The 26,642-nt window shown below is 45.6% G+C and overlaps 1 protein-coding gene across 1 annotated transcript in view; it reads right to left on the bottom strand.

Annotated features, from left to right (window-relative positions):
* SLCO1A2 (solute carrier organic anion transporter family member 1A2) overlaps positions 1-26,642 on the bottom strand; it is a 60,167-nt gene that overhangs the window by 11,844 nt on the left and 21,681 nt on the right. Inside the window, exons 3-9 of the mRNA XM_084811872.1 lie at positions 25,594-25,735; positions 21,687-21,819; positions 20,499-20,605; positions 15,886-16,032; positions 10,785-10,883; positions 8,138-8,371; positions 1,424-1,588 (exon numbers count right to left, since the gene is read on the bottom strand). Of these exons, the coding sequence (XP_084667998.1) occupies positions 1,424-1,588; positions 8,138-8,371; positions 10,785-10,883; positions 15,886-16,032; positions 20,499-20,605; positions 21,687-21,819; positions 25,594-25,735 (1,027 nt within the window). The remainder of the gene's footprint in view (positions 1-1,423; positions 1,589-8,137; positions 8,372-10,784; positions 10,884-15,885; positions 16,033-20,498; positions 20,606-21,686; positions 21,820-25,593; positions 25,736-26,642) is intronic.

Genomic DNA, 26,642 nt, shown 5'->3' with positions numbered 1-26,642 from the left:
AAGTAAGTAAGTAAGTAAATAAATGCTTTTGTAAAGGTCACAAGATTGTGTTGGAAACCTGAAAATCACAGATTACATTTTAGAGAAATGCAGGTATGCTTTTAGTCTTGACTTCTCCTGTTCTGTACTTGAACAGTGACAAGAGTTGTAATCTTTTGTCAGAAGTGGGGAGAGAGTAGTAAGTGTCCAACCAAGTGACCAACCACCCAATTCAGAACACAGCCACAGTGACCTGATAAGAACTGAGGATTTGGCTGGAGGAAAAGCCACTCTAGAATGATGCTACCATGTACTGGAGAGGGTAGAAACAGCCCCAATATAACTGTATGTTATTGTTTTATGTACACTGTCTTAGGGATCTTTGAAAGGTATGACAGAAATCAAATAAATATATAGGCCCTGTTCACATGTAACGTGAAGCCATGATGGTTAGGTAATTTCTGGTAACCACAGTGGCTTCGTGTGTCATGTGAGGGGAGAAAAATCTTCTAACCGCAGTTCTGGAACCACCCCAGTTAACCACCCCCTTGCAACAGGGTTAAGGGCCCCCGGGGTGGCTTACTGTGTCATCTGGCTGGCTCCCCAGTGGTTAAAAAGGGCTCTGGAGAACTTCCGGTCCATGAACATAGAGTCCGACAGCTAGAGTGCCTGCCACTGCAGGCAATGCTCTAGCTAATGCTGCCTCTCTCAATGGTCACATGGCCATTTTGGGCACTGGAGTGGACACCGGGAGCCCATTTGTGCCATGGAGGACAACGGGATGCATGATAACCGTGCTGGGAAGATCACCAGGTAATTATGGAGGGTGGTGGTTAGCAGAACCATGTGGCGGTGCGTGGTTCCTGGTCTTGTGACGGGTGCATGCATTGTGGTTTTACTACCCCCCCTGCACCATAGTTACCCTAACCACCTTCTTCCCAAGCACATCTGAACAGGGCCAATATAAAATGGCAAGATTACCAAAAGATTGAAAAGAAGCTCCAAACCCATTTTATCATGACATGCAACACTACTGGAATTGGGAGGGGGCACTAGGGGGCAGGGGGGATCACAAAAATCAGGATGTCAGGACACAAAATTACTTTTACTAAATATCAGATAGGGGAGAAACCAACATGGGAATGCCATTTTTGTTGGCAGTCCTGTGTTTCTTGTAATATTCAGTTTGACTTTTACAAAAATGAAGGTCCAGCATGCCCTATTATATTGACATACACATTTCATTTAATTCCATTTATGACATTTCTATACTGCCCAACATCCAAAATTCACTGTCTGGTATACAAAAATTAAAACCCCAAAATACAACACGGCAAAACATAATACACACACACGAAAACTTGTTAGGAAAGCAGCTATGGTGATGGGGGGAGGGGGGACTTGTGGCCCTCCAGGAGTTCGGTCCTAAAATGGTTTGTTTTACCTATTAGGAAAATGGCATCTGATGCAGATATTCCATACTGCTGCTCCAGGTATTTTGGCTCAAATGTAATCATCCCAATCCATGCGCTGAACTGAATCACAGTGATACATAAGAACAGCATGTAAACTCGGTTGTGAAAGAGACTTTTCAGGCAGGGGATGAAATCTGGAAACCAAAGAACAGAACAGTTCATCTCAGCTACCTTACAGTCTTTTACCTATGATGGTGTGTCTGGCTGTTTGAAACTGATTTCTGTTTGTGTATATCTGGGCAGAATCCAATGGGGTGCTTATGCCCCCTCCAGTTCTGTTATGCCCCACCAATTCTGTTGCGCAAGCTTGAGCAATGGAGATTTAGCAATTCCAGGGCAACCTAAAATGAGTGGAATGCTTGTTTCCAGAAGGAGACAGATTGACAGAACTCACATAGGGAGCTCCCCTGACCTACCTGCTGCCAGAAATGATCATTTTCACACATTTTGGGGCTTCCCATAGGAAACACTAAATTTCCCTTGTGTACATGGTGGGTCCCTCTTGCCAGGGGTGTCATTGGGGGGGCTCACCTGGGCACAGGCCCCAGTTCTTGAGAGCTGTGCCCCGGATCTTGTGAGCTGTCCTAATTCCCCCCCACTTTTTTTACATTTTCCCATTGTCTTGCATTGGAAAACAAAAATGGCCATACTTTTTTAGTTTGTATGATAAACAAATGACGTTTGGGTACCTGCTAGACCCCATGGAACTAATTGAACCTAGCAAATTTCAGGCAGTTAGATCTAGCAACATTTGTGCTACTCACAGGTAAAATTTGCTATTTTCCAGAAAATCTGTCAGAGCAATATTTTTTTTGTTCTTCCACATAAGTGCATGGGATTTGGAGACCTGGCAGCCCCCACAGAGCTGATTGAACCTGCCAAATGTCAGGCAGTTAGGTTCAGTGGGTTTTGTGCTAGCCACAGGTAAAATTTGCTTTATTCAAGAAAATCTGTCAAAGCAGAGAGCTATATATTTTTTTGTGCTTCCACTAGGGATGTCAGAGAATTCCACGTTGGATCTTGGTGAGGCGATGGATTTCCCCCCGAAATCCATCGCAGAACGAAGCCCCCGCCTCCCCCAACCCACGAAAGTCGGGCGGGACGAAGCCCCTGCCCCCCTAACCCTCGAAAGTCGCGCGAAACAGAGCACTTACCTGCTCCCGTCGGCGCCGACTTGCAAATGGCGGCCACCCTGCGGCCGCCATTCGCTTCTTTATGGCCATGATAGGCTACGTAAATACATACGTAGCCTATCACAGCTAATGCAGGGACGCCTTTTGCGTCCCTGTGGAGGCCGTGATAGGCTACGTAAGTATTTACGTACCCTATCATGGCAGCCTTAAAAAAAAAAAATGCGTACGCAAATGGTGGCGGCTACGGCGGCCACCATTTGCGTTCTGTATTTTTCGCCATTTTAGCCTATGTAAATATTTACGTAGGCTATTATGGCCAAAAAAAGGGGAACGCAAAAGGCACCCACTACGTCATTTGCGTTCCCCTTTATTTCGCCATAATAGCCTACGTAAATATTTATGCAGGCTAAAACGGCAAAAAATACAGAACGCAAATGGTGGCTGCCGTAGCCGCCGCCGCCATTTGCGTACACGTTTTTTTTTTAAGCCTGCCGTAATAGACTACGTAAGTATTTACGTAGCCTATCACAGCTCACTACAGGGATGCAAGTGGCGGCGGCTACGGCCGCCGCCATTTGCATCCCTGCTGCCCAGCAGCCAGATGTCCGGCTGCAGGTGGAGCCGGCCGGCGGCTCCGCGGAATCGCCGCGTAGCCGGCCAGGCAGGATTCCGGGGGGGGGGGCGGCCAGAGCGCCTCCCCCCCATCGAGGATTCCAGGGGGAGGGACGGAGCGCCTCCCCCCCTGCTGCGAATGAATCCGCGAAACGGTAAGTGACTTTCGTGCATCCCTAGCTTCCACATATGTGCATGAAATTTGGGGACCTGTCAGCCCCTATGGAGCTGACTGAGCCTGCCAAAGTTCAGACAGTTAGGTCCAGTGGCTTTTCTGTTAGCCATGCATAAAGTTTCCTTTTCTGAAAGAGTAAAACAAAAAGTAAAAACTGTCAAACCACACAGGGGTTTAGAGATCCTAATCAGAAGGTGTTTAAGGTGACCATTGTTGTTGTTGTTGTTGTTGTTGTTCAGTCATTAAGTCGTGTCCGACTCTTCGTGACCCCATGGACCATAGCACGCCAGGCCTTCCTGTCCTCCGCTCTCTCCCGGAGTGTGCTCAAGTTCATAAGGTGACCATTAGAAGGTCACTATCTCTAATCTCTGGTGTAGGGGTTTTTGTTTTTTGTTTTTTGAGGTATAAAAAAACCTCTCTCCCCCTACTTTTCTGCTCTTACATGCCCACTGTTGGGAGCTTGCTTGCAATGACATTTTGATGAGGGAGAAGGAAGGGAAGAAAGAGCTCCATGTGAAATACTGGTATTTTACACAGCATCTGATTTTACTGCCCCAAACTGGAACCTTTGGCTTCTGAAGAAGTTTAGTAGCTTCAGTACCACAAAGGATCCAATCAGCCTCCACAAACTTCTTTCTCCCCCTCCACTTTAATTTCTCCTAAATAGCTGCAGGACTCAAATTGTTCCAAAGGGAGGGTTGGGACTATGTGGCATCATGATCGAAGAACTCCTGAGGCTTTTAAATAGGTTCTACAGTTTTAAGAAAGCTAGAGAAAGCCCTCAGCCCCCTCACCTCATAAAGTTCATTTAAGTACGTGCAGTCCTTACAAACCTGTACACCCTCCTAAATTCCTCGGAAGTACTACCTCTCTGAAAGGAGCCACTTGGCTTAGGGAATTCTCTCTACCCCCACACCCACCCCATGCATTTCCAATCACCATTCTTCTTTCCTCCCTTATCCTGTTCTTTCTTTACCATCTTTATTCCACCCAGAGCACACCTTGGTGAATTTGTAAAGAGAATTCTCTTTGGTGACAAGAGAAGTTCTGAACTGTATTTGACTTTATACAAACAGACAAGAAGGTTTGTTTTTCTCCTTCTCCTCAGTCAAGTCTTTGAGAAAAGTGGGTTCACGTGGTTGCAGAGAAACACATCTGGGGCTGTTTTGTTTGTCAGTTGCTATTATCCAGCAATAGGAAGGGCTGTAGCTCAGTGGCAGAGGACATGCTTGGTATGTAGAAGGTCACAGGTTCAATCCCCAGCATCTCCAGGTAGGGCTAGGAAAGAATCCTGCCTGTAACTCTGGAAAGCCCCTGCTGCCAGTCAGTGTCAACAGGTGGACCCAGGTCTGACTCAGTATAAGGCAGCTTCCTATGTTCCTATGAAGTGAAAGCTTTAATAAAAATAGGAATTTTTGGTTTGTTTTTTTAAGTGGAGGGGAGATCGATATTGGTAATTTATGCAATCCTATGTATGCCTATTCAGAAGTCCCTTTATGTTTAATGAGGTTTTATTAACACCTCAGGAAAGTGTGCATAGGAGTCCAGCACAATGTACTTTTGCAGGGAGGTTTGCAACTTGATGTTCTGCATGTTTACTCTGAAATAAGTCCTGAGTTGTGAGCATGGTACTGCAGGCTTAATACAGTACCTACCCAATTCCATCTAATGCATTGACTACCTTTTCAGCTCAGTCCTATGCATGTTTTGTCATTTGTGTCTGTTTGTTGTTGTTGTTTTGCATGAACTCTAGCTTCAGTGGTGAGGGAAAGGCACTTTGAGCATGCTCAGAGTTTCTCCATAACTAAGCCCTAGTTTTGAATACAGAGTCATTGGCTGAATCCTAGTGAAGTCTTGGCACAAATGAAGTTACGGGAAGGAAGATACAATGAGAACTTGTGTATAACAAGGAGAAGGTATAGGAGAGTTGCCCAAAGTAAGGCATCTGTTTTTATGAAGAGTTGCTGGACGATGGTAGGATGAGGAGAGATGGTTGCATGGAGGGGAATAGAATTGGTGTGTGGGGGGGAATGTAAGTGCTCAGTGGTGAAAGAAAAGCATTCTGCACATGCTCAGAGGTAGTCTATATTTAAGAACATAAGAACAGCTGTGCTGCATCAGACCAAGGTCCATCTAGTCCAGCATTCTGTTCACACAATGGCCAACCAGATGCCAATAGGAAACCCACAAGCAGGACATGAGTACAATAGCACCTTCCCACCCATGTTCCCCTGCTGCTAACATTGGTGAAATGTAAATAAATTCTAGTAATTCTAAATTAGAATGCATGTACTATATGCTTCAGAAGCTTTCCAGGTTTCTTGCCTGGGGGACACCTTTAATGACCTGTGCATTTTCATATTGGAGAAGGGATGAAGGAAAGGGAAAGCAAATCACTCCCTCCCCCAAATTGGAGAACTCCCCTTCCACATGAACTGCTGCACCTATCCTTCTGTTTATTTTATTTATTTATTTCATTTCATTTCTATACCACCCAATAGCCGAAGCTCTCTGGGCGGTTCACAAAAATTAAAACCAAACAACACACAATAAAACAATTTAAAATATACAGAACATTAAAACCACAATATAACAATACAACCACAATAAAACCTAGCAGCAGTGCAGGAGTTTAAAATACAGATTTAAAACAGCAAAGATAAAAATTTAGAAAGCTAAAATGCTAAAATGCCTGGGAAAATAAAAAGGTCTTCACCTGGCGCCGAAAGGAATACAATGTAGGCGCCAGGCGAACCTCACTAGGGAGCTCATTCCAGAGCCGGGGTGCCACAACAGAAAAAGCCCTCCTCCTAGTAGCCACCCGCCTCACTTCCTTTGGCAGGGGCTCACGGAGAAGGGCCGCTGATGATGATCTTAAGGTCCGGGCAGGCACAGGCAAAATTCTGAAATTTTGCTGGTTTCTTACTTAGGGACAACTCTAGGCTGTCTGTAATTTTCAGAACAATGGTCCACAAGGAAGATAGGGAGATAAGTATGTCGTCTTTTGGAGACCTCAAAATGTCAAGGCCACCCTTGCACAAAAACCCTTGTGGCTAGCATTCTGAAATTTGGCAGACATGATCTCCTCTGATGGGGCAATAAATCCTGAAATTTTTATCCAATTCTTCCAAGGAATTAAAATATTATTGGCAGTTCCCTTTAAAAGAAAATCAAAATATAAACCCTGCGCCTATTCTTCTGACATTGGGCAGGTGTAATCCCCTTCTAGGGGGCTACTATGCCTGAAATTATCATCCAGTTCTGACCAAGAGAAAAAAGTTACTGCTTTTTTTTCTAATTTCCCATGGTAGTCAACAGGAAGCATAAAGATTCATTTTTCCAAACATTGACTCAGGTTTGGTGCTGAGCTGAAGTGGTCCGACTGCAAATTGGCCCAAGCAGAAGCGGGATGTTTTCCAAAATGTTGAATCAGGGTATGAGTTGAAGTAGGGTGGGGGGTCAGTGCACACTTATGTATGTATGTAATCTACACACACACACACACAATACATACATACATACATATGTCTAAGCACACCTCTAATATATATATATATATATATATATATATATGAGGTGTGCTTAGACATGGATATATATATATATACATACATACATACATACATATCCATACACACACACACATTTGTGTTCTGGGCCTGTGCCCCAGATCTTTTAAGAACCTAGTAATGCCCCTGCTGCTTGCTCAGTGGAATTGGTGGGTCCCAATGCTTATGGAAAGAATTCAGCAAGGTGGAAAGGAATCCCATTAGATTCTGCCCTCTGTATGTATCTGTCCCCCATCTCTGTCAAGGCTTGAGATTAATGACAAAAGACGATAGCTCAGAACAAATGTTGCCTGCCCCTCCCCTCTTAGGAGAGGATGTGTGGTGGAAAGGATTCCTCCTCTGACTATTTGTAATTCTGAGGGGTGGGGAAGGAGCTTTCATCTTCTAGATGCAAACTCTTGCACAAGACACAGAATGGACAACAGGACCAAAACACACCCTAATTGCCAGATGGCCGTTGTTCCTGGCATGCAAAATTCCAAACTGAATGTTTGTATCCCAGTTTCACGAGGAGCTGATAATGGAGCAAAAAAGGGGGATTGAAATGTAATAAATACATAAAAACATTTGCTAAGTCTCCTGAGGCTCAGATCCTGAGGTAGGAGGTGGAGCTGAGTAACTAAAGGATGTGCCTGGCAGTAGAGCCTAGTGGTCTACAAGCTGAGCCTCTGGTGTATGCAGTGGACAAGCCTGATAGACATGGATGGTGGTAAAGTGTATACCAAAAGCTTTCTTGCCATGCAGAAAATAGCTTGTCCCCTTACCCTGAGACTTTGCTCCTTCTGGAGACCCCGAGAGGGCTAAAACCTCAAAATATGAGGCCAAACACTGAGAGTTGGAAACTTTAGGTGGACAGGCCTCATGCATTGTGTATGTACTCATTTAGGGGCTGTGTTATCCTTGTAGATCCATAGAATCATAGAATGTTCAAACTGGAAGGAACTTTGGAGGTCACCTCGTTCCAACGCCCTGCTCAGTGAAGGTATCTCACAACCACAGCATCCCTGAGAAATGGTCATCCGGCCTCTGCTTCAATACTTCCAACAAATGAGAACACATCTCACCACAACCACCTCATCACCCCGAGGTAGTTTGTTCTACTGTCAAACAGCTCTTACTATTAGGATATTCCTCCTAATATTGAAGAAAAATAGTTTGCTCCCCGCACACACAGACACAAATGATTTTGCTCACCCTTAGCAATTTCACGTATTTTCATTTTGGCATGGCCTGCGTTTCCCGTTTGTAGCAGTGTCCTGTTGCTCTTAGCTGCTAGATCAACACTGTTTTCCTCTCCTTCCTTCGGAAGAGTCTTGGGTAGGAAGCAGAAGGGGATAGCAGCAAGGAAGTTCACAGCGGCACAGATCAAGATTCCCAGCCACCAGGCCCCAACCCAACGAGCATCGGTGAGGCTCAGCATCACATCCTCTGCAGAGAAATGAACGAAGGAAACTGTGGGTGATTCCAGACAGACAAGACTTTTACCTCACCATCCCCTTGCCTCATTCAGGGAATATTATGGGGGTTCCAGATGTCTTCCTCTTGTAACCCTCTGTGTTTTCCCACTTCTTCCATCTTTTTTCTTACCACAGAAAGTCAGTTAGAGGAAAAGATGGAACAGCTGCATAATGCCTTCTGACAGTTACCATAAGGACCCCTCCATCTGGAAGCACTCTGCGTTAGTAGAAGCAAGTTACCAGTCAGGGCACAGCTGTACCAAATATTCCCAGGAGAACTTTTTCAGCACATTCATAGGAGGGGAGGAGGTGAAAGTGGGGAGTGAGATGGAGAACTTTGGTTGAGTTTTTATTTTAATTTTACAGCAGAGACAGTAGCAGAATCAGAGGCTTCTAATTCCCCCTTTTCTTTCTCGCTTTTGCTGCCCCTTTCCTGTGGTAGCCATCTTACTTCACAATGCATCAGATGAAGAGCACTATGTGTGGCATCCTTCTTCAGATGCATTGTAGGCTGCAAGGACCCCTGACAGAGGAGGATCGCAGCCACTGAGAAAAAGTAGTAGTAAAAACTGTTCAAAAGAAAAAAAAGGTGGGGGGTGTTAAAAAGCAGAAGAAGCCTCTGACAGTGCTACTGTCTGTGTCTGCTAAAAATGTAAGTCCCCCTACCTACAGGTCATCTGAAGTGGGGGAGGGTTGCTGCTGCTGTGGGAAAACAGCATTAAAAATTGTTTAAAGAAAGAAAGGGGGGAAAGTTTAAAAAGAAGGCGAAGGTTCTGGCTGTGTTCCTGTTTCCAACTGCTAAAAATATAAGTCCACCCCCCAAGAAAGTCATCTGACTTTTTCTAGCCCATCCTCAAATGTGCAAAGATTTCTTCTCCACTTTTGCAGCTCAAGAATGGGACTGACAAAGCAGGGAGCCATTTCTGGCCAGCCTTACCTCCGGGTTTGTTTGTTTTTTCCCCCTTGCTGATCATTTGATTGTGAGAAATAGCATTACTTTTACTGAGAAGAACACTGAATTCAGGAAATGAAATATACACAGTGGAACCCCTATGTCCCAGTCAAACCATGGACATCTGGCAGTTGGATACAAGAAACAGAGTGCTGCCCAGGGCTTGGAGTGGGATGGGGTTGGATGTTTTCCCACTTCTTTTCAGGTGGACATAAACCAGTTTGTTTGTTACAGCCTTCTGGAATGTGTCATGGCCATTTTTAAAAAATATTTTTCTGTCACATGTTTATACCCCACCTTCCTCCATCATGGAACTCAAGGCGATGCCTATAGGGTGCCCAGGCAGTCTGCCATCCAGAAGTTGACCAGACCCACACCTGCTTGGCTTCAGGCTGTGGATCATGTGCCCTTGAGACCATGCCCCAGCACCATAGCACCATGGCTACCATACTTCCAGTAACACCAACGTGGGGTGGATAATAACGATTATAACAGCTCATAGTAGCAATCGTAGAAACTGAATTCTGAGTGACATGTACTTCATTTTTGAAGATTAATGGCTATGGATCTTGACCATTTTAGATGCATTATTTTTGTAAAAAAAAATATTTCTTGGTCACCTTTCAGGGCAACAACCCTCCCAAGGTGGCATGCAACAATAAAACACAGAATATAAGCCAACACAGTATTAAAAACAATAAGAACAGTAAGAACTAGGGATGTTAGAGAAATCCGCTGCGGATTCAAATGAGGCCAGATTCTTTGGAATCTGGCCTCAGGAATCCATGGTGGATCGGCTCCACTTACCTCCTCTCCTGGAGGATTCCACGCAGGATGGCATTGCTCCTTGTTGCACCGGGAGCCCTTTGCCTCTGCACCGATTGCCTTTAAAAAAAAATGGCGATCGGCAGGATGTGCCCATGCAAAATAGGGCTGTGAATCTTGCGTATAAGTCTATGTGTCCATAGACGCAAGATTCACGGCTCTATTTTGCATATAAGTCTATGGGCACATCCTGCCGATCACCGTTTTGTTTTTAAATGGCGATTGGCAAGGAGGCGAAGGGCTCCAGTTGATTCGGGTAAGCAGCCCTTGGCTCTGCGGAATCCTCATGGAGCAGAGCCGCTCTGCGAGGATTCCGGGGGGGAGGAATGGATCGCCTCCCCCCTGTGCAGATTCCCCACCGGAATGGATGGTGCGGAATCCGTACATCCCCAGAAGAACACAATAAAAACAGCAATAAACACAGCAACAACAGCAAACATATCAGGGGAAGGCCATGGTAAATAGTATGTTTTCAGGACCTTCTTAACAGCCTCCAGTGATGGGGCCTGGCAGACCCCCAGTGGCAACTTATTCCAGAGTTTATTACCCCTTGGTTCCACTTATGGTGACCTGTTCTCTTCCCCACCAGCACCAGTGGGTACATTACCTGGCTTTATGAATCCAACATCCACATACAGCTGGGCACAATAGGAACCCATCATTAAACCAAACAAAGGGCCCAAGATAGTTGCTATCTGTAGGCAGCCTAAAAGGAGGGTGAAAGATAAAAGCATGGAAAACCAGTTATTTTCATATTTCAGCTTAGGGTGATACACCAACTTATCTGGACAGAGATACCCTAGCTATAGTTATCCATGCTCTGATAAACTCTCGTCTGGATTACTGCAATGTGTTATACTTGGAGCTGCCTTTTGAAAATGGCCCAGACACTTCTGCTGGTCCAAAACAGGGCAGCGAGATTGTTAATGGGGACTGGCCAATGAGATCACATTATGCCAGTACTTTTCCAGCCACACTGGCTGCCAGTCCATGTTTGGGCCTGATTCAAAGTGCTGGTATTAGCATGCAAAGCCCGAAATGGCTTGGGGCCAGGTTATCTGAAGGATCGCCTCTTCCCATACGTACCTACCCAGACCCTAAGATCGTCTTCAGGGGCCCTTCTCCAGGAGTCCCTGCCAAAGGAAGTGAAGCGGGTGGCTACCAGGAAGAGGTTTTAAGCTTTCATCTTTTATATTGCTTTATGCTGCACTTTGTGGTTTCACTTTTTGTGAACCACCCAGAGATCTTCAGATATTGGGCAGTATAGAAAATGAATGAATGAATGAATGAATGAATGGGTCTTTTCTGCTGTGGCACCTCGACTGTGGAATGAGCTCTGCAGAGATGTTCGCCTGGCACCTATAGTGTACTCCTTCTGGGACCAGGTGATGACCTGTATGTTTTCCCAGCATTTCAGCATTCTAGACTGGTAGCTCTGCTGTTTTAAATCTGCATTTTAAATCTCTGCATTGCTACTAGGTTTCACTCTGGTTGTACTTTTCTACTGTAGTTTTAAGCTTTCATCTTTTATATTGTTTTATGCTGTACCTTGTAGTTTTAATTTTTGTGAACCGCCCAGCCCCAGAGAGCTTCGGCTACTGAGTGGTATAGAAATGTAACAAATCATGTTGCTTCTCTTCCAGCATTTGTCTGTCTTGTTGTCTTCAGCCCATCAAGGGCCTTCTTAAAACAGAAATTTATCCTATCAAAATCAAAATGTTGTGGTTGGCTTCCACAGTCAGCATCAATATCATCATCACCATCACCATATCCTGCATCAGCCTCCAGATGCATTGCACTGCAACTCCCATCACCCACAACCAGCAGCCTGGGATTATGTGAGCTGTGCTTCAACACATCTGGAAGGCTCCAGGTTGGAGAAGGCTGTCCTATAATCAAATTCAGATGCGGTTCTTTGAGTACCATTGATTATGTAGCCAAAATGACAACAGGCATGTACAAGGAGGAAGTATCATCAGATCTGGGGTAACTCTGAGATTTGCAAAAGTACGAAAAATATTTAGGAAAAAACCCTAAGTTAACATAAGAACATAAGAAGAGCCATGCTGGATCAGACCATGGGTCCATCTAGTCCAGCATTCTGTTCACACAGTGGCCAACCAGCTGTCGACTGGGAACCCACAAGGAGGACATCAATACAACAGCCCCCACCCACCCATGTCCCCAGCAACTGGTGTATATAGGCTCACTGCCTCTGGTACTGGAGGTAGCACATAGCCATCAGGACTAGTAGCCATTGATGGCCTTTTCCTCTGGGAATTTGACCAACCCCCTTTTAAAGCCATCCAAATTGGTGGCCATCACTACATCCTGTGGTAGCAAATTCCATAGTTTAACTCTGTGCTGTGTGAAGAAGTCCTTCCTTTTATCTGTCTTGAATCTCCCACCAATCAGCTTCATGGGATGATCCCATTGGGTTCTAGTATTTTGAGAGATGGAGAAAAAAGTCTCCCTATCCACTTTCTCCACACCATGCATAAAGTTGAGGGTGGGGGACACAGAAACAAAGCAAGGTGCCTTATACTGAGTCAGACCAATATTGTCAACACTGAGCGGCAGCAATGGCTCTCTGGGGGTTTCAGACAGGATTCTTTCCTAGCCCTACCTGGAGATGCTGGGGATTGATACTGGGACCTTTGGCATGCAAAGCAGGGGCTCTGTCACACTGAGCTATGGCCCCTTCCCCAGCCAAAAGAACCCAATAAGGATTGAGCATGCTCACTGGACCCAGAATGCTGACTGACTGATGAGAGGGGAAAAAATGGAAAACTGGGTGGGAATGGAATGGAGCTGGTGGAAAAGGAGGACAAAGGAAGACACACAGAGATATATGGCTGGTGCATGCTTTCTCACTTGCTCTCTCACTAGCCAGCACCACCCGTTCACTCACTCTGGGAAGCCTTCCAAGGAGAACTTTAAAGGCTTTCTCACGTGCACGCACACACACACACACACACCCTGTTCTATCACAGGGCCTCCCTTGTATATAGTAATAGCGGACTTGTTCTCCAAGTATCAGTCCTTACGTAACCAAAATGGCAACAGCTGCACACTTTGGGAAGGTATTGGCAACCTTTGGGGAAATCTATGGTTTGCAGAAGTATAGCAACCTTTAGGAGAAAAAAACACACACCTTAATTTTATGCTTCTGCAAACTGTGTTTTTCTCTGAAGCATGCCGATGAATCAGCTGGGATGAGCTAACAGGAAAGTACGATATTATTGTGCTGTGTTGTTGTTGTTTATTTGGTCAGTCGCTTCCGACTCCTCGTGACTTCATGGACCAGCCCACGCCAGAGCTTCCTGTCGGCCGTCGCCACCCCCAGCTCCCCCAAGGTCAAGTCTGTCACCTCCAGAATATCATCCATCCATCTTGCCCTTGATCGGCCCCTCTTCCTTTTGCCTTCCACTTTCCCTAGCATCAGCATCTTCTCCAGGGTGTCCTGTCTTCTCATTATGTGGCCAAAGTACTTCACTTTTGCCTTTAATATCATTTCCTCAAGTGAACAGTCTGGCTTTATTTCCTGGAGTATGGACTGGTTTGATCTTCTTGCAGTCCAAGGCACTCTCAGAATTTTCTTCCAGCACCACAGTTCAAAAGCATCTATCTTCCTTCGCTCAGCCTTCCTTATGGTCCAGCTCTCACAGCCATAGGTTACTACGGGGAATACCATTGCTTTAACTATGCGGACCTTTGTTGTCAGTGTGATGTCTTTGCTCTTAACTATTTTATCAAGATTTGTCACTGCTGTAATGTCCTACAATACCAGAAGTAGCCAATACCAAGTATAACCAAAACCAAGCATGTTTTGTCATGAAGTCTTCGTCTGTGGTCTAGTACATGAAAAATGGTCTAGTATGTAAAAGGTGTATCAGAAAGTAAGAAAGCTTATATGTACAGACACATTTTACAGGCCAAGTTCCTCACAATTACAAACAACAAAGGATGCTGCAGTGTCTAAGGGAGCAACCCTATGGCTGCTAGTCAGGGGCTAGACGGCCATAGGATATCTGGTTTTCCAGGAACCGACCTCAGAGCCCACATTCTGAGGTCGGTTCTTGGAGAACCAACCTCCTCTCACTTCCGTGCTGCCTCAGAGGCAGCGTGGAACAGCTCCATCCTCCGTGCTCACAAGAGAAGCACGGAGAGGTCAAAAAGGGGCGTTCCGGGAGGTGTTCCGGGGTGGGGAGGGTGGAAATGCCCGTATGACACATCCAATGTGTCATACAGCAGCCTCCTCCCCCACTCAGCCCTCCCGCAGCTAGACAGCTGAAATCTGCTGTCTAGCTGAAAATGCAGGGCAGGAGAAGCGCAGAGGGAATGATCCCCTCCATGCTTCTCCTGCCCTGCATTGGATAGGCAGTCGGCTCCCACCTATCTGAATAGAATTCCTCCCTAAGCTAATTAATGGCCCTTGCAAGACCTGAGCTGATATATGTACATGCCAAACCACATACATATCACAATAATAAAAAAGCTGAAAAGGGGCCTGAGGCTCCACTATAGGTAACTAATGCTAAGGAAGTCAAGGAACTGCAGTAATCATTCAAAAGCTTAACCTAGAAGCTTATAGGGACACTCTCCAGAGATACTTGGTCCTGGTTACTTCTGGTACTGTAGGACATTACAGCACAATACTGTTGTACATTCCTCTGTTGTTTCAATATATGTTTTTAATTAAAAACATTAAAACATATGTTTTAATGTTTTTAATATGTTTGGAGGTTGGACTCGATGGCCTTGTAAGCCCCTTCCAACCCTACTATACTATGAACCTGCACAGATAAAATTATACTATCAGATATTCTTGTGTATGTTCTTTATCATCACTAGTTAGGCTGTTCCAGCTGTTCTATTGTTGTATTGTTCAGGGTTGGGACACATGACATGTCCTGTTTTGTTTGGCTTGCCGATTGATTCCTAATGTGTGTGTGGGCCCAGTGAAGGCTGAGGTTACTCAGCAGGCAAGGAATGCTGACAGACTATTTCCAGAGGCACACACCCTCTGGAAAACACTCCCCCTGTACAGTTTGGGAGGCAGAAAATGTGGTATGTTTCAAACGCCTCCTGAAAACACACTTCTTCACCCAGGCCTTCTCTGGCCTGTAAATAATGGCAGGTGATCACACGTTGCTCCATTTTACTGCATTTTGTATTCTTTCTGCATTGCTATTATAGTTTTTTCAAATAATTTTTAATCGTGCCTTTTAAACATATTTGCTTTGTTATAGTTGAAATTGTTTTTAATAGGTTTTGGATATTGTATTTAAATGTAATTTAAAATATTTGTATGTGAACCACCTGGAGATTTTTAATATTAAGCAATAGATAAGTATAATAAATAAATAAATAAATAAATAAATATTGTGGGGGCAGGCGGAAAACTAGGACAAGGGGAGATAGAATAGAGTATCATGAAGGGAAACTAACACTGCAGTTTTATGCATGTTTAGATAGGGAAAAAAAGTCTTACTTGCATAGGACTATCTAAACATGCATAAGACTTAAACATGCATAGGATGGACTGCATTCCTAAGCAGTTCTACCTGGGAGTAAACCCCAATTAATACAATGAGATTTACTTCTGAGTAAACATGTATAGTATTGCAGTGTGAGTGCTTATAAGAACCTGTTTGTTTTTTAAGGCAACAGATAATACTAAGCTTGGGTATTATTTGTAGGCTTACCAATGTAGAAAGGAGAATTTTCTGGTTTTGCGAAATCTTCCACATATGAAATGCCTAAAGGAGTGATAGGAGTTTCACCCACTCCTCGAATGATGTTTCCCACTAGCAGAAATACCCACATTGAGGATCCAGCCTGTTTTTCACATTCTGGGAAGAAAAGAAACAACCAAAAATACAGTCCCAGCAACATCTGTGTAGAGGATTTCACAGGTAACTAAATATTTTCACACTTTCCTTTCACCGGTGATGAAATACTATAGACTTGCAGGCAATGTTATATGAATCTGGCCCAGATCAAGAAGAAACAGCCATAACTCATTACATAACATGTTGTCTGACTTTCCCTGTTCCATTGTGTGCTTAGAAGTTTGAGGCACGGGGAGGGGGGCAGCAAAAGGTTCAACGTCACCGTGACTGTTATTGGCTTGGTTGCTCTGAAGTCACAAAGGACCCAGGAAGCCAAAAGGTCACTTTCCAAGGGCCAAGCTAGACATGATGCTCATTGCAATTAAGAGAGCCATCCTATGGTCCCTGAGTGAGCATCCCAGAGGCCACAGGGTTGTTTGGATTCCCCCTTCCGAGGTCGGAGACAGCGCTCCAACCTCGGAAGGGGGAGTCAGAGATCTGACCTCCCTCCCCTGCCCCAGTGCAGCCAGCCCAGAAAGAACTGTGCCGGCTGCCCTCCAAGTTTGGAAACTCAACCTCAGAGCAGGGGCAAGGAGGGCATTCTGATGGGCGGGGAGGGGAGGAGACTGGAGAGGCCAAGATGCATGTTATCCTGAGTCTCTTCCAGTCTCCTTCCCTCCACCTCTGAAGTTCCCTTGCTAGTTGGGCTAAAAAGCCCATATAGTGAAATCTGCAGGGCAGGAGGACAGGGGGGTGAAGATCGCCTCTGCCACTCCTCCTGCCTGCATGGGATGATCAGACGCTTCCAAATTTGGGGGCATCTGATCACCGAGGGTGCAATTGATAGATTTGCACCTTAATGTACTTTTTTTTGTTATGTAACTAGCAGCCACAGGGGAGGCTGAGCCGTCTCAAGACCATGGCTGTATGGGTGGGAGCACAGGTAACTAAATATTTTCACACTTTCCTTTCACCGGTGATGAAATACTATAGACTTGCAGGCAATGTTATATGAACCTGGCCCAGATCAAGAAGGAACAGCCATAACTCATTACATAACATGTTGTCTGACTTTCTCTGTTCCATTGTGTGCTTAGAAGTTTGAGGCACGGGGAGGGGGGCAGCAAAAGGTTCAACGTCACCATGACTGTTATTGGCTTGGTTGCTCTGAAGTCACAAAGGACCCAGGAAGCCAAATGGTCACTTTCCAAGGGCCAAGCTAGACATGATGCTCATTGCAATTAATGAGCAATGAGTTAATGAGTTAATTAATGAGTTTACCTCTTTTTCTCCATGCATCTTTGAAAGAGCTACTCATATTTCAAGGGGAGCCTCCATTGGTGGCAAAGGGAGCTTCTGCTTCGAATCGTACCTTTGGGAGGCGCTTTTTGTAAGGACCGTATCGTGGAAGGGGGAGAGAGGGCTAAACTTCCCCTCCCTGCCCCCAGCCTGCAATGAACCCAAGGCTGGCTCTGCCATCAGGCAGAGATTCGGAGGGGGGAGTAGCTGCCCTCTGGCCATTTCTCCTGATTCTCCCCTCCCCACACACGGCCTTTCCCATCCTTCCAAGGCAGCAAGGGCGATGCTTGCTTGCTGCTGACCTGGCCTGTCTGTCCCACCAGTCACCTTCTCCCAGCACGTCACAGACAGTGTCCATGGGAAAGCAGCGGGGGCTGGTGGCTGTGGTTTCAGTGGGACAGTAAATCTACCCTGGGTTTCAGTCAGAACCAGTCAGAACTCTAAAGGAGATCTCCAAAGGGCTGAGCCCGACCCCCAACATGGATTCAGCACCTTGGATAGTTCCTTTAGCATTCTGACTGTAAACTAGAGCAGGTTCACTCCCCGACTGCAATCGGTGCCGCCAGCATCCACTGTGGGAAAGGCCGCTGGCGGAGCAGGCCGGCAGATGAGCAGCTACCCCAGGCCATGCATAGTGTAGTGTACACTGGAGAGCCAGTGTGGTGTAGTGGCTAGAGTGTTGTCCTGGGAGTCGGGAGATCCGGGTTCTAGTCCTGTCAGGGGCGCTTCTGAGCGCAGAGAGTGGGATAGCAGTTCAGAGTCTGAAGAGGAGCCGCCAGACATGGGGGAGGAATGTTCCCAGGCTGAGATGGCAGGGCAGGCTCCTCAGGTTTCAAAGGTGTAGCTGGAGGAAGGTCCCTCTTCACACACACATCCTGTTAGAGATAGCGAACAGGGAGAGGCGGTGTTTGGCGAATCTGAATTAATAGATGCAAAGCGCAGATGCAGAGCCAAGAGGGAGATGGCTGGGGCAGAACTCAGGAGGTCTTCTGGATTGGCCCTGTGTGAACAGCAGAGCTTAGAAGCCGAGAGAGAGAGAGAGAGAGAGACATGTCAGGGTGGACACTGAGCCCATAGAACCGCAGAGCAGTTCTGATTCTGAGGAGGAACAGCCGTCCGTGGGAGAGGAGCACGCTCATCCCTCCCAGGCCCTGCAGCTGGCAGAGATTCCTCCTGCTGGCATTCCAGAGATAGATAGCGGTCCTGGGAGTGAAAGAGCATGGGAGGAGGGCTTGCTGGATTCTCGATGCAGACGCAAAGAGTGATGAGCTATGGAAGGCGCGGAAAGGAGGTGTAGCACCTGTTTGGCGCACAAGCAACGGTCGCGTCCAGAGGACCCAAGGGAAAAGGGGAGGGACTCTCCCTGGCCCATAAGTTCAGGGTCTGCAAGTGATTCTCGTTCAAACGGGGACCAACTGTTTCCAACCCGCGGCATAGGTTACTCTGCTGTTTATAGCTTAGTCGCTGGTGATAGAGTTATTAAGTTCTAAAAGGAATAAAGCCTTGAAAAGAATCCTTTGTCTGTGTCTGGAGTTGGCTACTAGGGATGTACGAAAGTCACTTACCTTTTCGCAGGGGTGCTTCGCGGTGGGGGGAGGCACTTTGCTTCTCCCCTCGAAGTTCAGGCGAGTGGGGGGAGGCGTCCTGCCTCGCCCGGCCGAAATTCAGGCCGGGGAGAAGCGCCCCGTCTCCCCGGCCACGAAACAAAAAGTAAAAAACCAAAAAAACCAAACCCGTGATAGGCTACGTAACGATTAACGTAGCCTATCACGGCTGACTTTGGAAATCTAGCCATGATAGGCTACGTTAATTGTTACGTAGCCTATCACGGTTTTGTTTTGTTTTTTACACTTTACTTTGTAATGGCAGCGGCGGCAGCCGGTCGGAAGTCCGGCTGCCGTCCCCGCCCCCGATAAAAGGCCAACGAACCGCTGCTGGGACCCGCCGCTGGGAGGGACATTCGCCAAAGGTAAGTCCTATCCCGGGGGGGGGGGGCGGAGAATTTCACCGCCGATTTCGGGGGGCCGAATGCGTTGGCGCTCGGCCCCCCGAAGATTCGGGGAGAAATTCTCCGCCATCCCTATTGGCTACTGGAGTAGACTGAAAGAGGTCGGCTAGGGCCCCCTGACAAGACCTCCCCCCCACCCCAACTCACTAGTTGGGCTAGTGAGCCCGCCTTTCTTTCAAACGGCGGGCAACATTTGTAGCTACCTTTTGAACCCCCTGAAGGCATTTCCTTGTAGGCTGAGAGTCACTCAGAATTTGCATCTGTGTGACCCTTTGTGGTAATGGAATTAAAAGCTGTAGATTGAAGCCTCTTGTCTGTGTTTGATTCGGCGTTTGAAGATCAGTGGGGGCAAAGGGAAACCTGACAAGTCCCCACTCGGCCATGGAAGCTCACCAGGTGACTTTCGGCCAGTCACAGACTCTCAGTCCAACCTACCTCACAGGGTTGTTGTTGTGAGGATAAAATGGGGGAGGAGGAAGATTATGTATGCCACCTTGGGTTCCTTAAGGAGGAAAAAGGCGGGATATAAATGTAATAAATAAATAAGTAAGTAAGTAACGAAGTAAGTAAGTTGCTCTACTCAGGGGATTCACACTGGTGCCACCGGCACCGCTGCTGCAAGCAGGCATCCCCTAGGCTAGCATCCTGCTCTCAGGAACAGTGGAGAACACTGTCCCGTCACCATGGCTGAAGCACTTATTTTATTTATTTATTTGTTTGTTTGTTTGTTACATTCCTATCCCACTTTTTTTTCCCTCTTGCAAGGAACCCAAGGCGGCTTACATTATCCTCCTCCTCTCCATTTTATCCTCACAACAACCCTGTAAGGTAGGTTAGGCTGCAAGTCCATGACTGGCCCAAAGTCACCCAGTGAGCTGCATGGCTGAGTGAGGAATAGAACCCAGATCTCCGGAGTCCCAGTCCAACACTCTGACCGCTACACCAGACTGGCTCTCTCCCCTATCTAAGATCCTATTGCCAGTCAGTTCGGGGGAGGGAAGTCACCTTGTCCTTTGCCTCAGGCAGCATAAACTCTTGGGCCGGCCCGACAGAACCTGCTGGTGTTAGGGCATAATTCCCCCTATACCTCTCACCCATGCCTTGTTAGGCATGAAAAAACTACAGACACAGCTAAATAGAATGGAAGGCTGTGAATACTGAATATAGAGGGGAACCTCACGTTCGGAGGGTTGCTCCGTAGGGATGGAAAATTGGCTTTGATTTGCAAGACAAACAGCCATCCTTGAAGAATTTTCAGCTAAAGAAATGGTGTTTTCATATTGGTACCTGTGGAGTCAAAATAACATGTTTAAACAGTAGGAAAGCACAGGAGATGGGCTTAAACAAATAAATACTCACTTCCTTTGTGGTAGTCAGCAAAAGTGATTTGTTGGTTAATTTTTGCATCAGTTTTAATTCAGAGTCTGGTCCAGGGGAAATCATTAGTGTGGAAATGCATGATTCACAGTGGAACCATATACACGTCTACTCAGAAGTAAGCCCTGTTGATTTCAAAAGGTCTTACTCACGGGTAAGTGTGCATAGGATTGCAGTCTCAGCCTTGTACATCCATGTAGGTCCACACCAGATCTCTTCACTTTTTATGTGGAAGTAAGTCACCCTGATCCAGTAGGAAGAAATTCATAATAAATGAAGACTCTGCCTTTGTTTGGTTCCACCCTGGATTCTGCGGTTCTTCTGTAACAGTTACATTTATTGGGATGAAACTTAAAATATGAATCTGTTATTCTTTTGGAGGTATATTTCCAGAATTTTGCAAGCTGGATGTGGGGTTGGATAGATTCCTACTTCGTTGTCTGCCTTTTTCCAGTCAAAAACACACCAAATGTAGAATAGAAAATGAAAATAAAATCCCTCCTTCAATGAAATAAGAATAAAAATCTTATTTTTTTTGCAAAATGTAACAAAAGTGTGTGTGTGTGCATGCGTGTATGTGCGCGCGCATGCGTGTGCATGCGTGTGTGCATGTTTAAATGCTTTTAAAAACTGGCTGTTGATGGTTGATTGTTCGTCTGCTTTCATGATTTTCCTTGAATTTTCCTTAAAACGTTTTCCTTAAAAATACTTACAGTGTTTTTATACGAACATACCAATTTACACAACTCCCTCCGCAAAAAAACTCACATTAAAGAAATGTGTCTATTCACTAGAAACTCTTTGCTAATTGCTAAACTCTTCAATTTCTTTTTTAATTCTTCCCCTCTATGGTGAATGCTGTTCAGGTGTATATGACATGCATGAGAGAAAATGCTCAAATTCACTCTTATTTAAAGGGGTAGCCCCAAAGTTCCAACAGGAGAACAAATGCATTTATGGGAATCATGTTAAGATTAGTACTGGAACTTACCTTGCCATCAGGAAATGAGGCAGTCCTATCAAAAAACATCCCAAACCCATAATTGCGCAACCAATAGCCATAATGCGGGGTCTGTGGAGTTTTGCTCCCAAGTAACTCACAAAGGCTATCACCAGCAAGTTACCTGCAGAAATGAAGAATACAGAACATGATCCTTCCAAAGGTATGCGCCTTTACATCCCATGGATTTCAGGGGGAGAGCTGAGCAAAGTCAACTCAAGCTATTTGGCTGCCCTAAGCAAAAATTAAGGTTGCCCCACCATCTTGTTATACGCAGCCAAAGATGCTGGGGTTTGCATTTCCTCCCAATTATATCGCCTTTCTCCTGTTCTATAGAAGTGAGTGGATTGAAGGAGAGAGATTTTCACCAGATTCACTAGAGTCAGAAAGAGTCAGTAAAACTCTGTGTGTGTGTGTGTGTGTGTGTGCGTGTGTGTGTGTGTGTGTTGGAGAGGGATGACAATTGTCCCTATATCTCCTAATGGTTCCACATGGACCTGTGACCCAACTGGAGTCTACTCAGAGAAGAGCCTTCAGTGTGGTGGCTCCCTTCCTATGGAACTCCCTGCCTCTGGAGGTCATGCAGGCACCAACACCGCATTGTTTTCAGCACCTCCTGAAAACTGCTCTTTTCCAGGAAGCCTTCCTTGGTTGACCAGCCTCGGTTTTAATGGCACTCTGGTTTTTAAAGAATAATTTAAATATCATGTGACGTTTCATTCTTTTTATCTTTTGTTCATTTTATCTTTTTTTTGTTCACCGCTCTGGAATCTGTTAAGATGTAGAGAGGTATACAAATGTGGTAAAGAAATACATATCTCACACCACGTTGTTCCAAAAGTGGTGCTTTTGACCTTTAAAGTCCTTCATGCCTTAGGACCACAGCCATTCATTAAGGCCCTCAATGGAGGGCCTCGTCCATGTTCCCCCACCATCTGAGGTGAGGCCAGGGCCAGCATCAAGGGCAGACATGGCTGGGTACCTGCTAAGGGCCCACACCCCATCAGGGGGGGCCAGTGACCAAAGCCTCCTGAACCTGCACCTCCTCTTCATCATTGCAACCGGCTTCTTCACTCACCTCTTGCTCTTGCCCAGAAGGAATGAGCAAACTAAGTGGTGGGGAGGAGGAGGAGGAGGAGTTCCCACTACCTGCTTGCTCATTGGCTCCCTGCTTGGTAAGCAAGCCAGTGGTAGAAATGGTGAGGAAGAGGAGCAGCAGCAGCTGGCAACAATGGTGGTGAGGGGGTAGACCAGCGGTGGGCAACCCGGGCCCTTCAGATGTTTTGGCCTACAACTCCCATCAGCCCTAGCCAGCATACCCAATGGTGAGGGATTATGGGAGAGGTAGGCCAAAAACATCTAGAGAGCCAGATGTTCCCCATCCCTGGACTAGACTCACTGAATGAGGGTGGCCTGGTGAGGGTGTCTGGATCAAGGCCTGCTTAAACCTGGAGCCTGCTCAGGGTGAGGCTGGTGGCTACCAGAGAGAAGGTCTTCTCAGTGGTGGTGCCCCAGTTGTGAGATGCTCTCCCCAGAGAGACTCACCTTGGGCCTATTTTATTGTCTTTTCAGCATCAGACAAATACCTTTTTTAAATTTTTTCCCAAGATTTTTAGATACAGCTGTAAACCCACTGACAGTTTTATTCAGGTGTGTATAATTTTATAATTTAGCTTTTGAAGGGCGCAATCCTATCGGGATAGGTGGCCGCCCCTGAACTTGGAGGCGACCGCCTAGCCAATGCAGGGTAGGAGAAGCGCGGAAGGGGTCATCCCCTCCATGCTTCAGCAGCCCGGCATTTGCAGCTAGGCAGCTGATTTCTGCTGTCTAGCCACGGAAAGTTGGAGCGGGGTGTGTGTGGATGCTGGATGATGCATAGGAATAGTCGGAATGGCACTTCCGCCCTCCCTGCCCCTCCCCGCCCCCAGGAATGCCCTGTTTTCGCCACTCCATGCTCCTTGCCTACGAGACAGCACAGGAAGGGGTGGAGGTCAGTTCGCAGGGAACCGACCTATCCTATGGCCAACTATCCACTGACTAGCGGCCATAGGATTGTGCCCTAAGCTTGTTTTGCTTTTTGTGTTTCTTCTTCTTTTTCTTCTTTTTTTTGTAAACTGCCCTGGGAATATGAAAGGCAGTATAAAGCCAGTGTGGTGTCATGGTTAGAGTGTTGGACTGGGACTCAGGATCTGGGTTCTAGTCCCTACTTCACCATGAAGCTCACTGAGTGACGTTGGCTAGTCCTTGGCTCTCAGCCTAACCTACCTCACAGGGTTGTTGTGAGGATAGAATGGAGAGGAGGAGGACCATGTAAGTCAACTTGGGTCCCTTGGAGGAAAAAATGTGGGATATCAATGTAATAATATATTTTTAACTATTTAAAAAATAAGTAAGAGCCTGGACTGAGTCTCTGTTCCTGACCCACAGGATTTCTGCCACCACAGGGAGTTTCCTATACTGTCTATTCACTAGGATTGTTAGCACTTAACATTTGGGGGGCCTTCACAAAAAATGTGGGGGTAGTCTGAGAAGCCCCATCACAGGGAAGCCTTGCCTGGGGACCCAATGAACTGCTGCAACCCCATCTTGAGTCCTGGTTTGGTTTCTGATGTCCCTTCCTCATCCCATGGCTCTCTGGAGCTCTGGTGGCAGTGGAAACTCAAAGGCATCATCAGAGCACCCACCTGGCTACCAAAAGTTCATTTCTCTTGTGGTCTACTTGGGAGGGAAGGTTTACTCAGGAGGAGAACTCTACTCAGGAGGAGGGAAGTCCCAGCTACAGACAACTAGGAAGACAGTTAGCTAGGGGTGTACAAACAGCAAAATAAGCTTGCTGAGGTTCTCCAAATTCCACCTCGGAACTCATTCCAACTCGTGTCCATATCAAGATTGCAAGATTTGCTTTTCTCTTCTCACACAAAAAATGTGTGTGCATTTTTCTGTGCACATTTCCCCAGTTGTACGCATCCATTTTTGTGTGTGCATTTTTAAACGTGCATATTTTCTCCCATTGATTAAAGTGCGCTTGTGCACATTTTTCAAAAGTATGCATTTTAATGCGGTGTGTGTGTGTGTGTGTGTGTTTTCTACAAATCACTTTGGAAGTTTGGAAATATATGAACTTTGACTACAGATTACATTCAGGCCTGTTTTCAAGTCCAGGAGTTACATCGTGGGTAAATTCTGGTCAAAAATAAACTGAAACAAATTTCTCACACATCTCTATAGGTAATGGATAACATGTATATAAGCCTTCAGTCTCCTCCCAGACCATTGCTGGATTAACCTTTGCTCTCATTGAGCTCCTTGCAATCACCCACCATTTTGTGAATTATTATTTCTTTCTTTGTATGTTCTGCTTTCCCTCTCCAGTAATAAGAGTACACACAAATATCTGGTTTAATTTGACGGTCAGGAGAGCAGATAATACTCACTATACATTGTGTGTAGACGGGACATAATATGATTAATATGAAGACCTTTTTATCTTCCCAGGCATTTTAGCATTTTAGCTTTCTAGACTTTTAGCTTTGCTGTTTTAAATCTGTATTTTAAATTCCTGCACTGCTGCTAGGTTTTATTGTGGTTGTATTGTCATATTGTGGTTTTAATGTTCTATATATTTTAAATTGTTTTATTGTGTGCCATTTGGTTTTAATTTTTGTGAACCGCCCAGAGAGCTTTGGCTATTGGGAGGTATAGAAATGAAATAAATACATAAATAAATAAAAATTAATTAATGCTGTGTCTGGGTTACCTTTATTTTAGCACAAAAATACCACGTGGGATGCCCCTCTTCCCCTCTTTTTTCCTACTCGTCTGGGCATGCCTAATAGGTTAAGGTGGAGTTCTGAGAGATACATCTCAAACCAATGCTTCATCGTATCCACTCGCATACCCATTTCAAAACTTCCATTGATAACTCCGACCAGCGAGGCAGGGATGTTGAACCGCCGTTCAATCTGTGTGAGCATGCTGTTCACATATGCCCCAGACATGGTCTTGGCTACGTAGGCAAAAGATAATGCCAGCAGAAATACCTAGAAAAGAATTAGCACAATCAGTTAAATAAATATTAGGAAATTATCAAGTAGAATCAATCAAAGAGGTGGAAGACCCACCACTCAATACGGGATAAACAGTGCAAGACACTTGCAACTACTGATTCCCTGACAGATCTCCAACCAGTGAAGGAGAGCCCAAGACCACCCAAGGTAGTCTGTTCCACGATCCAACAGCTCTTACTGGCAGGAACCATAATCTGCTTCCCTGACATTTCCATTTGTTGGTTCTAGTCCTGCCCTCTGGAGCGACAGAGAACATGTCTGTGCTATCTTTTTGTGTGACAGCCCTTCAGATGGAAAATTAAACCCAGGTCTGATCTCTATATATTGCAAAACAAAGGGCTGGAGTACACGGTTATGGTCAGTGCTTGAGTTATGGATGCAAAAGGTAGGGAGAAACTGAATGTAATTCACAAGTTTTCCCTCCCACCTCCTTTTAGTTTTAGCCAAATTATGCCCCTGCACAGTTTAGCCTTCTAAAAAACAGGAACTGGGGGCGGGAGTCACAAAAGGTAAGGAAGCTGGGACCATTCTCCCCCTAATTCTTTTAAAATCATTTTTAAGTTTCAACAAAACAAAACAAGCAAAAAACAAACAAACAAAATAAAAAGAGGGGAAAAACAGTAGTATAACTACATGCTGGACAGGTTTCAGTTTCAGTATGACAACATTCTAAAACAGAACAAAAACAGATTATACATAAGCTTCAATAAAAGCAGACCAAATATCCGTATCTAGATTAATTCGCAAGTGTCGCATCTATACTACTCTTTTGAATGTTGCTAGTGTTATTAGGTCTTCAATCCATTGCTTTACAGGAGGTGAACATTTATCCTTCCAGTATTGTAGTATCAGTCTTTTGGCGGTGAAAAGGGCATGAAAA

Source organism: Heloderma suspectum, chromosome 7 (genome assembly GCF_057233095.1).
Source record: "Heloderma suspectum isolate Gila_16-S chromosome 7, 16-S_ref, whole genome shotgun sequence".
In the NCBI taxonomy this organism is placed as follows: Eukaryota; Metazoa; Chordata; class Lepidosauria; order Squamata; family Helodermatidae; genus Heloderma; species Heloderma suspectum.
Note: the sequence above shows the minus strand (reverse complement) of the source record. Positions and strands in the feature narration are given on the sequence as shown.